The 12377-nt window shown below is 40.2% G+C and overlaps 1 protein-coding gene across 13 annotated transcripts in view; it reads left to right on the forward strand.

The window, feature by feature from the left end:
• The window catches only part of MYO5A (myosin VA), a 195604-nt gene that overhangs the window by 176846 nt on the left and 6381 nt on the right, over positions 1–12377 (forward strand). For all 13 annotated transcript variants that reach the window (XM_043555398.1, XM_043555402.1, XM_043555404.1 and 10 more), the window contains 7 exons: positions 621–767; positions 2827–2981; positions 4951–5040; positions 6607–6757; positions 8923–9205; positions 10663–10837; positions 12201–12281. In XM_043555398.1, coding sequence (XP_043411333.1) covers positions 621–767; positions 2827–2981; positions 4951–5040; positions 6607–6757; positions 8923–9205; positions 10663–10837; positions 12201–12281 — 1082 coding nt within the window. The remainder of the gene's footprint in view (positions 1–620; positions 768–2826; positions 2982–4950; positions 5041–6606; positions 6758–8922; positions 9206–10662; positions 10838–12200; positions 12282–12377) is intronic.

The raw sequence follows: 12377 nt of genomic DNA on the forward strand, positions 1-12377 counted from the left end.
GGAAAAAGTTAGTGCTTTGCCTTATAAGGCCTTTGTGAAAAATGATACATTTCACATCAACTAGTGTGAACAAACACTATTCTGCCATTTATCTTGATGTGGTTTGAACTGATTGCAATTATACAGTGAAAGTAAGTGTTCTTTTTCTTTGATGACTGGATTCATAGAGCTAAACGTGACAGGGAATCTTTAATACTCTTGCTGCTTCTTCCTAGAATATTATATTTTTTCTTCTGTGATTAAAGCTTAAGTATATTTAACCATTATGATGGTACTGATTAATTAACCAAGAAGTTAAACCACTTACTTCAGGGACATTTAATCTTACTACAAAGTAAATTTTATTACCAAAAAAAAAAAAAAATGTTTTTAAATCAAGTAAGGTTCTTTGATATTGATAGTAGCCAAGCATTAGTGGATGTTAGGGTGACATCACCATATAATTTTGCCAAGTGTCCACTCAATTTTAGTAGAAAAAGGTATTTAAAGAGGGAACAAGTAAGTGACAAATATGACAAGCTTCTGTTGTTATAGAGTTCGTTTAAAATTATTGGGCTATGGAACCCTCTTATCTTTTCTACCTGGAAAATATTTTCTTCTCCTTTTTGTTTCTCATGAAGTGGGCCAAATGGAGAACATATCCCCAGGACAGATCATTGATGAACCCATCCGTCCGGTCAATATCCCTAGGAAAGAAAAGGATTTCCAAGGAATGCTGGAATACAAGAAGGAGGATGAGCAAAAGCTTGTTAAGAACCTGATTCTGGGCAAGTATTTTCTGCATGGGATAAAAGGTCTTTCTGGTACATGCGTCGGCAGTGGGAAAGACTAGTCACTAATGTTTGAAATATTCAACGCTGGTTTCTTTAGTCATCACTGCATACTGTGCGTGATCCTGCTGCAGTAGCATCCTGACCACGTCATGCTGCAGTCAACCTGCAGGGAGACTGGTCTGGAATCCACCTATCAGGATCCTTTGAGGCCTGGGCTTCTCAGCTCTGGCTGAAGATTAGATTATGTGGGGCAGGTTTTGAGAAGTATTAACGTACAGTCCCCACCACAGACTAATTACATCAAAATCTCTAGAGGGAAGAGCCTGACCATGTCTGGTATATGTTTTTCAATCTTTCAAAGGATTCTGAAGTGTAAGCCACAGTTGAACACCCACTGGTCTCAGCCACTGAACTTCCTGAATCTCATTTTTTCCTTGCTTCCTTTGACAACTAAATATGTCAAGAACAACAGTTTGGTAAAAGAGAAGAAACAAAAGAATTAGGGAAAAGATCCCAGCAATGGAAGGAGAGGACTGCACAAATGAAATGGACATGAAGGAAGCATTTCAGAGCAGCATAGGGTTAAGATTGTGTGTAAGTCCCCTGGCTCTGCAAGAAGACTCTTCAGGGGACAGTAGGAAGTGAGTAGGGAGTGCACACAGCCTGAAAGTTGTGAACTGAAAAAGGGAAAAAAACCTCTCTTCTCAGCTTTTGCATAGCATTCCTCCCCGCAGGTGTGGGGTGACAGTAATGTGATTGGCAATTATACTTGATTTAATGTTCCCAGGGTTCATGGCATGAGTGCTATATATAGGTGCAGAGGCACTTAAGTTTCAGCATGATCTTTATTTAGCAAAAATGTTTAGAAGCCACTGGTTTTTAAGCATAGAGTTAACAAAGATTCATCAGTTCAATAACATTTAGTGAGCTCCTACCACATGCTAAGTATTTTCTAGGTACTGGATACTGAACGAAAATAAAGTCCCTATTCTCATAGATCTTACATTGGGGGATGGTGGAGAAAAGAGAAAAAATAGACATATAATGGGGAAAAGGATAAAGAGTAAAAGCAAATGTATTAGTTTATATAAGACTGTCCAGAAAGTTGTCTTCAATAAGGTGATCTTTGAACAGAGATCAAAGGAGGTAAGGAGGCAAATCATCCTGATATCTGAGGAAAGAACATTCCAGGCAGAAAATAGTAAGTACATAGTCCCTGGAGTGGTAGCATGCCTGGCATATTCAACCAACAACAAGGAGATTCATTGTGAGCTGGGGAAGGGAACAGGGCCAGATCACACTGACCATAGTGAAGATTTTTTATTTTATAAATGGATGAGAAGTAACTTGGAAGATTTTCAGGACAAGAGTGACAGGATCTGACCTACATCTTTGTATAGAGTCACTCTGGTTGTTGTGCGAAAAATGTACTATTAGGGAGCAGCGGATGAATCAGGGAAACTAGTCTGGAAGCCATCACTACAGTCCAGGAGAAGAGCATAGTCTATTCTAGGATGGCCAGTAGAATAAGTAATTGGATTCTGAATGGGTTTTCTAGGTAGAGCCAATAGGACTTATTACTGGATTAGATGTGTGGTGTGAGAAAACAATGAGTCAAAGATGCTGACTAAGCTCATGATTTGAGAAACCAGAAGTCTGGAACTGCCATTTAACTGAGAAGGGGACAGCTCCTGGGAGAGCAGGTTCCAAAGGGATCTAGTGGCTTGGTTTGGAATGGACTCAGTTCGATGTGCCTGAGCAGAGGTGTTAAGAAGCCAGTTGATACATTAAATTGGAATTCAAGGGAAAAGTCAGGGCAAGAGATATAAACTTGGGAGTTGTCATTATATAGACAACTAAGATTCATATGTCCCAACTAAGACTCAAAATTTCTCTACTTAATGAGCTATTAAAATGCTTCTTTTTTTAGTGTGACCTCTTAGCCCTGAATGATTGAATTCTTTCACAAGAACTGTGCTTTTGTATCTTACAAAACATTCCTCATGAAGACTTTCAGTGTTATATAAGATTATTTTTCCTCATTTCCTTTCAGAACTGAAGCCACGTGGTGTGGCAGTCAATTTGATTCCAGGGTTACCAGCGTATATCCTGTTTATGTGTGTTCGACATGCTGACTACCTGAATGATGATCAGAAAGTAAGGTCATTGCTAACATCAACAATTAACAGCATCAAAAAAGTATTAAAGGTCAGTTCATGTTCAACAAAATTCTCATAATTAATCTTAATGATGACAGAATCTGCCCCAAGTTACTTTTCCTTCCTTAAGCTGGAGCTAAGTTGCCAGATATGACACTTTGCAGTCTTCACTGATAACTTCCACTATAGGAAGCATTCTTTCTTGCAACCGTCTGTATGCCTTCTTTTACACTGGGGCTCAGGTTGAACAGTAATCAAAATTAATTTGATATAATTGTACCTAAGTGCAGAGTAAATGAAGTTTCTCCATAAATGGAAATAGTCTGCTTTGAGGTCTTAAAAGTAAATTAAAAATACTTAGTGTGATCCATATATCTAGGAAGTATGTTGCTCTAGTTAGAAAGGTATTAAATAAGTTCAATACCATATGTTTCATTCATATAAAAAGATGTCTGATAAAACATTATAATTTTTCTTCCAACTTTTCTTCCTCTTATTCTCCAACTTACCCCATAATTTTCCTTGTTACCTGAAATGCCTGGTTCCATGTGAGAAGCAACACATAGATACTAACAGAGAGGAAAGATTTGGAAACGGCACCAGAATTATGTAATAGAGTAGAAAGCCCTACATAACTCAGTAGTCACTGAGTCACCTTGAATAATACTCCTCTTGCCTCTCTAGAAAAACAATGAACATTATACTTAGCTTTACCTCACGTGTTTCTATGAGGAGCTAAGAAAATGTTCTCCAAGCACTTTGCTTTCTGATTATCTAACTGAAGTTAGATGAGAACTTTTAGGATGGAGGTAAGTAGGTAGTTAACATGCCCAGTGGATGCTTTCAAATCTAAGATGTCTTTAATGCACTATTTTTTAAATTATGGTAAAATATATATAACATAAAATTTACCGCATAACCATTTTTCAGTGCTTAGTTCTGTGCCGTTAGCATATTCACATTGTTGTGCCAACCCTATCACTGTCCACCTCCAGAACTTTTTCATACCCCTACAACTGAAGTTCTGTCCCCATTGAACACACCCTCCCTGCAGTCCCTGCTAGTGAACCTTTGACAAATGCTGGTTCTCCATCCCTGCTGTGCAGATATGCTATGCAGTTAGTTTTATGGTGGTTACTAAAACATGGGGTTTCTGAAGATTTAACGTTTAAAAATTGATGAATGTCTTCTGATATAACTCATTTCATTTTTGGTGTATTGATGCTATATTGCACTTAGCCTGCAAGTTTTACTAATTTGTAAGTCAGCTCCTGCAAAGACCACAAAACCAAAGTGTTTTCTCCCTCTCATCTTAATTGCAAGAAGACATTTCTCTAATTTAACTAATTATTATATTAAATTGTTTAAAAATTAAAAAGGGATGGGTACTAGAATATAACACCCTTTCAATACCGTTTAAAATTGATGTGAGCTTGTCTCACATCCCAGTTTTGAATTGAAGTGTATTTGCCTTGAGTCCCTGTTTTGATTTAGCAACTGGTTGTTTGACATATGCCCCAGTCCTGATGAAGAGCTATTCAGCTTCCCCTGTCTCCTTTTCTGCACAGGACTTCCTTCATCCCGTTTCTGATTCTCTGCTCAGGAATTGTATCTTACTGTTGACCTGATTTGTAACCTAATCCAGCTTTCAGCGTTTCATAGTCTGTGATTCCCTTTTATGCTTTTAGTCCTCTCTGATCCCCTTAGTAATCCTGAAGGAAGTGAGTTGGGGTAAGCTGTGGCTTGATGAATTTTTTTCTGCTGAAAGGGACCATTAAACTGACATCAACTGAGTGACTGGGCATCCTTTTCTAATGGCAAGAACCTAGATGCCAAGCAAAGTAACAACCAACCAACAAATTCGGTTGAAATTTTCTAGCAATGATGTAAGACTTTGCAATGTGATTTATTTTTGTAATTGTTTATAATTTAACTGAGGCCTTCTGGTATCTGTTCAGTTTCCTTCAGGTTGTTATTTCCCTAAGGAAAAGTGAATTTAGCCTTTTTCTCTCTTTCAGAAAAGAGGTGATGATTTTGAAACCGTCTCCTTCTGGCTCTCTAACACATGCCGATTTTTGCACTGTTTGAAGCAGTACAGTGGAGAAGAGGTGAGAAAACCTTCATTAAAACACCAGTGTGATATACTTTGTGAACTTTTTAGGGAAAAATTGAAAAGCACAAAATGTTTAGCCATTAATTTAGAAGCCTGAGTTCAGAGGTGGCTTGGATGCTGTAGCTTTGTTTGATGTTCATTGTTTATGAAACAGTGATTTAGACAGTGACATAGTTTCTTCCCTCTGAGTGTTTGTATTTTGATGAAGCATAGCAGAAATAAAATGAGCATTTGTCGATGAATTGTTACCAGCAGTGAAACCTCTTGTCAGCATGTGGAAGTGGGCTTTTCAAGTACTGATATGAGAAATATAGAACTATTTAAAGAAATTCATCGATTTGGGCTTTCCAAATGCATGAAAGGTGATCAAGCTAAGGCATGTCTCTCTAGACTGGTCCCAAAACCTGTTTTGCTTTTATTTGTAGTGATATGTTCATCAGGTGTTTACTAGACTTCAAAACTAATATTTCAATACTGTAATCTATTAATAATTACTCTTTATTAAGGTCTGCTCAGTATATATCAGATAATACTTACTCTATGTTATTTAATTCTTGCAACATCTCTGTGAGGTAGGGATTATAACCCAGTTTTACAGATGAGGAAACTGAAGTTTGATGAAGTTCATCATTTTGCCCAGGTTCTCTTAGCCATAAGGAGCAGTGCTAGAATTCTAGGTCTGCTCACCTCCAAGAGCCTGTGCCCCTAACCACTGCCCTCCATACCTCCACCTTGTGCTGGGAGAGCAGCCAGAGAAGCTGAGCGGTAGCATTTTCTGGGCACCAAGAGGCTAGCAGCAGGGGACTATCCCGGCAAATGACGGAAAATATAAATATGAGTAAGACGTGCTCCCTGAGTAGGTGGGACAGACAGACTAGAATCCCTCCTAGGGGCCATTAACTGTCCTGTCAGTCCCCACTTCTGACCATGTTGTTAGGTAGTTTTAGGGAGGCACTTGCTTGATTATGTGCAGAATCCATCAAACAGGCAATTGCCTTTTGTCAGGCAATGTCTGACAAAAGTACCTGCCTGTACAGTTGGCTTCCCATTTTAGCTCATACCACCAAAAGATTCCATTCAAAGCTTGGATTGAAAATCATGTATGGTTACAATGAAATATAATCAAGGGAAATTTTTAATTTATTCACCAATCTCTGTAGAAGCCAGTCTAGTTTAAGATGATGTATGCCCTTCAGGTGCAATATTTATAAATAGGAAGTTAAGAGATTAGTGCTTTAGGTAATTTACTGTTTGGCAGTAAACCTGCTGCTTCCTAAGTGAAAACACTCATTAATTTTTTTTTTTTAAACTAAGTTCCCCCATCTTGTTTCACTGAATGCTAGCTTGCCAACTTTAGATACTATTCAAAAGCTAGTAAGAAGTGGAAGGGGAATATGATGGAAACAAACACCAGCATTTGAGAATGACTGTCTGGCATTCAAGAGCAGAGCAGACAGGAAACTCTTCAGAGGAAAGACAGCAGGAGCCGTCTGATCAAACGAGGGAGTTAGAAGAGAGCTTTTATTTCACGGGTGTCAGTAACTCTGCTTTATGGCTCTAGGGCTTTATGAAACACAACACGTCTCGCCAGAATGAACACTGCCTCACCAACTTTGACCTGGCTGAGTACCGGCAGGTGCTAAGTGACTTAGCCATTCAGATCTACCAGCAGCTCGTGCGGGTGTTAGAGAACATCCTTCAGCCAATGATCGGTAAGGCGAGAGCATTGCTGACATCGAGGTCTGTCTACCTCATGTGCCCACCAGTGGCATTTGTTTCTTCATACAAAGAACATAAAGTAGTAAGACCCAGTCCTGAAATTAGCTGAGGAATCCCAGAACCCCAGCCGTGACTAACTGGGATACATCAGAATCACTGCTTCCATATGATCGAAATGGCAGTATCTAGTTAATCTCCCCACTGTGTGAGTCCTCTTCCTTAAGACCGGGTTATGCTATATACCCATCAATATACCTCATACCTTGTCAAGTTTTCAAAAATTAAAACTTTATTTATTTTTTTTTTTAAATTTTATTTTTTCAACGTTTATTTATTTTTGGGACAGAGAGAGACAGAGCATGAACAGGGGAGGGGCAGAGAGAGAGGGAGACACAGAATCGGAAACAGGCTCCAGGCTCTGAGCCATCAGCCCAGAGCCTGACACGGGGCTCGAACTCACGGACCGCGAGATCGTGACCTGGCTGAAGTCGGACGCTTAACCGACTGCGCCACCCAGGCGCCCCTCAAAAATTAAAACTTTAAACTCTGGTCCAGGACACTGCTACACTGAGCCTCCTCAGGGCCCATCTAAGACTAAGGAGGCTGGGGAGAGTTTGCACTTTGCCTATTAGGCTACAGTAAAAGGGCTGCGGGGTACCACAGCAACAAGAATAGGTGTCAGACACTCCACGGTGGGTTGTTCATCTTGTGGCCCCTACGGAATTGTTAAAGGCAATTTGGTTTCAAGTAGCATTTTCTCAGTGGATGAGTGACTGGAGTGTGCACGTGTGTGTGTTTCTATATATGTGTATTCAGCTAGGTGTGTGAGTCCACATACCTCTCTTTTATATGCGTATGCTCACTCTGAGTGTGTATTTATGTACTATACTACCTCTATTCCTTCGGAATGGGTAGCATTCATGAAATAGGAATTAGGAGGCATATATAAATTGCAGGATGCTAGTTTTGAATGCATTGAATTAAATTTGTTTTAAGTTATCAAACTCTGTTATCTTCAGGCAAATCAGCAACACCTTCTTAAGGCTACTTCCAGCTACACTTTCTTTTCCTACCTGTGTGTTTTCCACATTTCCACAACTTCTTCATTGCCTTTAGTATTCTGTCTTCCATCATAGGCCCACAGTTAACCAACTAGAAACCAAAAAGGCTGAGGAAGCCATGGGAGATAGCAGTGATTTCTTCACGGGACTTCAGTCATCAGTTCTTCAGTTGTCCCCTGAAGGTTGTGTTCAAAGCGACCTAGGTCAGCTACAATGTAAGAGGTGACACGGACACAGAGGTCAACTTCAGCCAATATTTCTTCTATGTTTGCCTATTTTTATTGGCTAAATAAGAAGTTTACCTCCAAGATGCCCCCCTTTAAACTGCTTTCCCCATCTCCCAGTGATGTGATAATAACCACCAGTGTTTTGTGTCATTGTCAGGTGCTGTGGAAGCCACGTTTAGCACTGTGAGATGTAAAATGAATAGGAGAATGTAAAAACTGAATCGGGAATGGCCCCTGCTGTCAAGGCGCTGTCAGTCCAAGCGGTGGTCATCCCACAACCATCCTCGAGGGGGCATAAGCCAAACACTGTGAGGGCACAGTGGAGGGAGCAGCAGTGCCCCAGATTCGAGAAAACTGAGTTCTGGGAGGCTGAGGCTAACCCCGGGGCCTCTCTGCCACTGTGGAAAGTTCAGGGCAAGGAATGGCCCAGTTCTCCAGCCCCACACGACCATCCCCTCTCAAGGCTTCTCCACAACCACTGCCCAATCTCCTCTTGTACTTGCTACTTAATTTGTTTGCCTGTGGGGTTCAGATATCCCTGGAGAATATCTTATCTTCTCCCTAACTGCTACATCTTTCTCAAAAACCCTCCCAAGATATCACACACTTGTGTTGTTATAAGGTTGCTGCTTCCTATTTTTCAAAATACACCATTACGATTTCTTAGTTTCATGGTAAATTTTCACATTTAAGAATTATTCCTTCATTGAAGTTTAAAATCTGGAAGCCCTCTTTTTGGGAAGTTCCTTCTCCCTCTGTTTTGATACTCAGATGATCTTCCTCAATTGAATGTGTGAGAGCATGTGTGAGCATGCGTGTATGCACGTGGAACACGCATCTTCTCTTCTAACACTTGAACTACTCCCGCAGTCTCTGGCATGCTGGAGCATGAAACCATTCAGGGCGTGTCTGGGGTGAAGCCCACAGGGCTAAGAAAGCGAACCTCCAGCATCGCTGACGAGGGCACCTACACACTGGACTCCATCCTCCGGCAGCTCAACTCCTTCCACTCAGTCATGTGTCAGCACGGCATGGACCCTGAACTGATCAAGCAGGTGGTCAAACAGATGTTCTACATTGTTGGGGCCATCACCCTGAACAACCTCCTTCTGCGGAAGGACATGTGCTCCTGGAGTAAAGGCATGCAGATCAGGTGAGCAAACACCAAAGCTGATGGCTTGTTTGAGGTCAGTGCACCCGATGTCTGCTACCGCCAGCCGGGCAGCACGGGAGGACCGGACATGGAGCTGCTTTCACTTGGCTGGCTGGGCTTCTCCACTTTCATTCATTACCGCTCCTGACTGTGCCTTTCAGTAGGCTCTACCCACCACTAGTTGGGAACCCCGCTCCACTGTGACGCTAATTTGTTTGAGGGAATGGAGAGAAGATGATGCAAAATTCTTACAGTTGAGATAGCTGCTTCCTTGCCGTTTGCATGTGTTTTAATTGTACATAACAAAATAGCTAATTCTTTATAATGAAGAGTTCTGATGCTTGACTTCTCTTAGAAAGTTATTTTGACAAAACACTTTTTGTACCATGGTAACAAGAACGTGTCTAATAGATCTGTTACTAACTTCAAATATGCCCCTCATCTCTTAAGAAAATGTGCACTCAGTTTTATGCCCAACTACTCCACCACATAACCTCATACTCATAATAGAATTGATTTTTTTTTGCAAATCATTTATTTTAAAATAGAATATTTGCCAAGAGAGGAAAAAAGGATTTCTCTTACAAAAGTTAATCTCAGGAAACCTTGGCATTCTTTTCAAATTTTCTAATCTGACGCACAGCCATTGTAGTTAATGTTAGAAAGATAATGCCTCCCACTCAAGTAGTAGGATTTATTTCTCTGTAAGCTTTGTTTATACACGTGAAGCACCATCGTAATAACATACGGTCTCCTATTTGCCTGATTGTGCAGTGCTGCTCATGTGTCCCTTTAGCATTTTAGTATGAAAACCACTGTCGCTTGGTTGACCACCTCTTGTAACCTTGGCGTCTGTGCAGTTTCCATGTCTCTCTCCATATTTGGAGTCTTCGTCTCTTCCAGCGGCCCCCACTTACCCTGCTGTCCTTCCATCCCTGAGCTTCCTCAGGCCACTACCCTATCACCCAGGCTCTTCCCTAAACAGAGCTGGAGCACAAGGTCTGTGCGGAAGGATCTTGTTTTTCTTGACTAACTTGGAATTTAACCTCTAATAAAGAGGAATGGATACTCAGAGGTTATTGATTCTACCCTCTGAAATTGTAAGAGAAGCTAGAAAGTGTTTTCCGGTCAGCTGTTTAATAAGGACACAGCCATATTGTGTGTTCTATTTTGTCTTTCAGCAAGTCATATTTCATAACTTTTGCTGTAATGGCTATATTTCTACCTTCCATTGAAGTTAATTATATTCTCTAGTCACTTACTCTTATATAATTATGATTATAAACCTTATGGCTATAATAAAATTTTAAGCACTGGTAAGATTTAAGAAAATTGAACAAAAATACTGGCTGTCATTTTAACTGAAATTCCTGACAAAGCCATACATAAAAAATTAAGACATTTATGACAACATTCGGTGAATTTGCATTCTCTCCCTCTCTCTTTTTTTGGCACAGGTACAATGTCAGTCAACTGGAAGAGTGGCTGCGTGACAAGAATCTGATGAACAGTGGGGCTAAAGAAACCCTGGAACCTCTCATTCAGGCTGCGCAGCTTTTGCAAGTGAAAAAGAAGACAGATGATGACGCAGAAGCCATCTGTTCCATGTGCAGTGCTTTAACTACTGCCCAGGTAAAACACCTTGCCCTGCTGTGCGGTAAGGTAGCACTCCTCACGGGTGCTGCTCAGGGAAGTGAGGAGGTCTCCTAGCCATTGCTCTGGTCTCTGAGCTGACTTCATATGTGTCAGAGAAGACATATACCTATACAGGTCTTAAAGGAGACTTTACTAGCAACTCAGTCATCCACAGTCAACATTTAATAAATATTTATTTATTTTTTAATGTTTATTTATTTATTCTGAGGGAGAGAGAGAGAGAATCCCAAGCAGGCTTCACACTGTCAGCACAGAGCCCAACGCAGGGCTCATGAACCGTGAGATCATGACCTAAGTCAAAAATCAAGAGTTGATGCTTAACTGACTGAGCCACCCAGGCGCCTCTCAGTAAATATTTATTCATTGTGTATAGTGTTCTGCATAATGTCCCAGGCACTGAGATACAACCAAGAACAAAACAATGTCCCTGCTCTCATGGGATGTACATTCTCTGCATTCTATGGAACCGGTATTCCAAAAAGTAATTTTCCATACTATTTGATAATTGAATGATATTTTAGACTTCTCTGTTTTAAGACAGATTATTCTTATTCCTTTATTTCAATAAATGACTAATTGAGCTCCTATCTTGAGGCACCATACCTGTTGCTGGGGGAGATGCTTCAAAAAATAAGAAACAATCCTTGCCTAAAAAGAATTTCCAGTTTAGTAGACAAGGCAGATGTACCTAACTGATTCTACTATAAGAGGTTCTAGCAAGTTCTACAGTAAGATGTCTAAAGGAAGTGCCGAGGGGCAGTCACTGTGTTCGAGGAATGCTCCATTAAGCTGGGTATTGAATTTAAGGAAGTGAGAAGGACATTTGAGGACAGTGGCAACAGCACGAGGCAAGAAATAGGCATAAACCTTACCCATTTTTCTTTTGCCAGTTATTTCTATGCTGACTCTTGGGCTTTCTTAATGTTCTTTACGCATCTCATAACGTAGACATCTTCACAAACTATACATAGAATATGTATAGAAAGCAGCTAGATGGAAACTAGGGACACTGTTAAAAGTTGCCATTTGGGTTAGACTGGGAAGATTGAGTGAGACACTTTTCCTTTTCATGTTGTGTTCTTTTGTATAGTTTGATTGTTTTTCCAGATTTATATTTCTTCTTAAAAGTACAGATAATACATTAATACATTCTTATTTTAAAAATTCACATAGTAAAGGTAAATGTGCCCTTTAGACTAGCTCCCTCTTCCCTCATCCCAACCCAGCCCTGAGTAGAATTATAAACTGTATGCACAGATCCTTTTAGTTTCCCAGATTATCAGCACCCAGTGTGTATTTGGTTATATGCTGAAAACTTTGATCATTTCATTTCTTGCAGATTGTCAAAGTGTTGAATTTGTATACTCCAGTTAATGAGTTTGAAGAAAGAGTCTCTGTATCATTTATTCGTACTATACAGGTAAGATCTCCCAGGCTTTCTTTTCCTTTGATTCACCAACACAGTCTTTTGAATGGAAATTTACAGTTTATTGAAGGAAAGTGTGGTTTTGTTATT

Source organism: Prionailurus bengalensis, chromosome B3 (genome assembly GCF_016509475.1).
Source record: "Prionailurus bengalensis isolate Pbe53 chromosome B3, Fcat_Pben_1.1_paternal_pri, whole genome shotgun sequence".
Taxonomy (NCBI): Eukaryota; Metazoa; Chordata; class Mammalia; order Carnivora; family Felidae; genus Prionailurus; species Prionailurus bengalensis.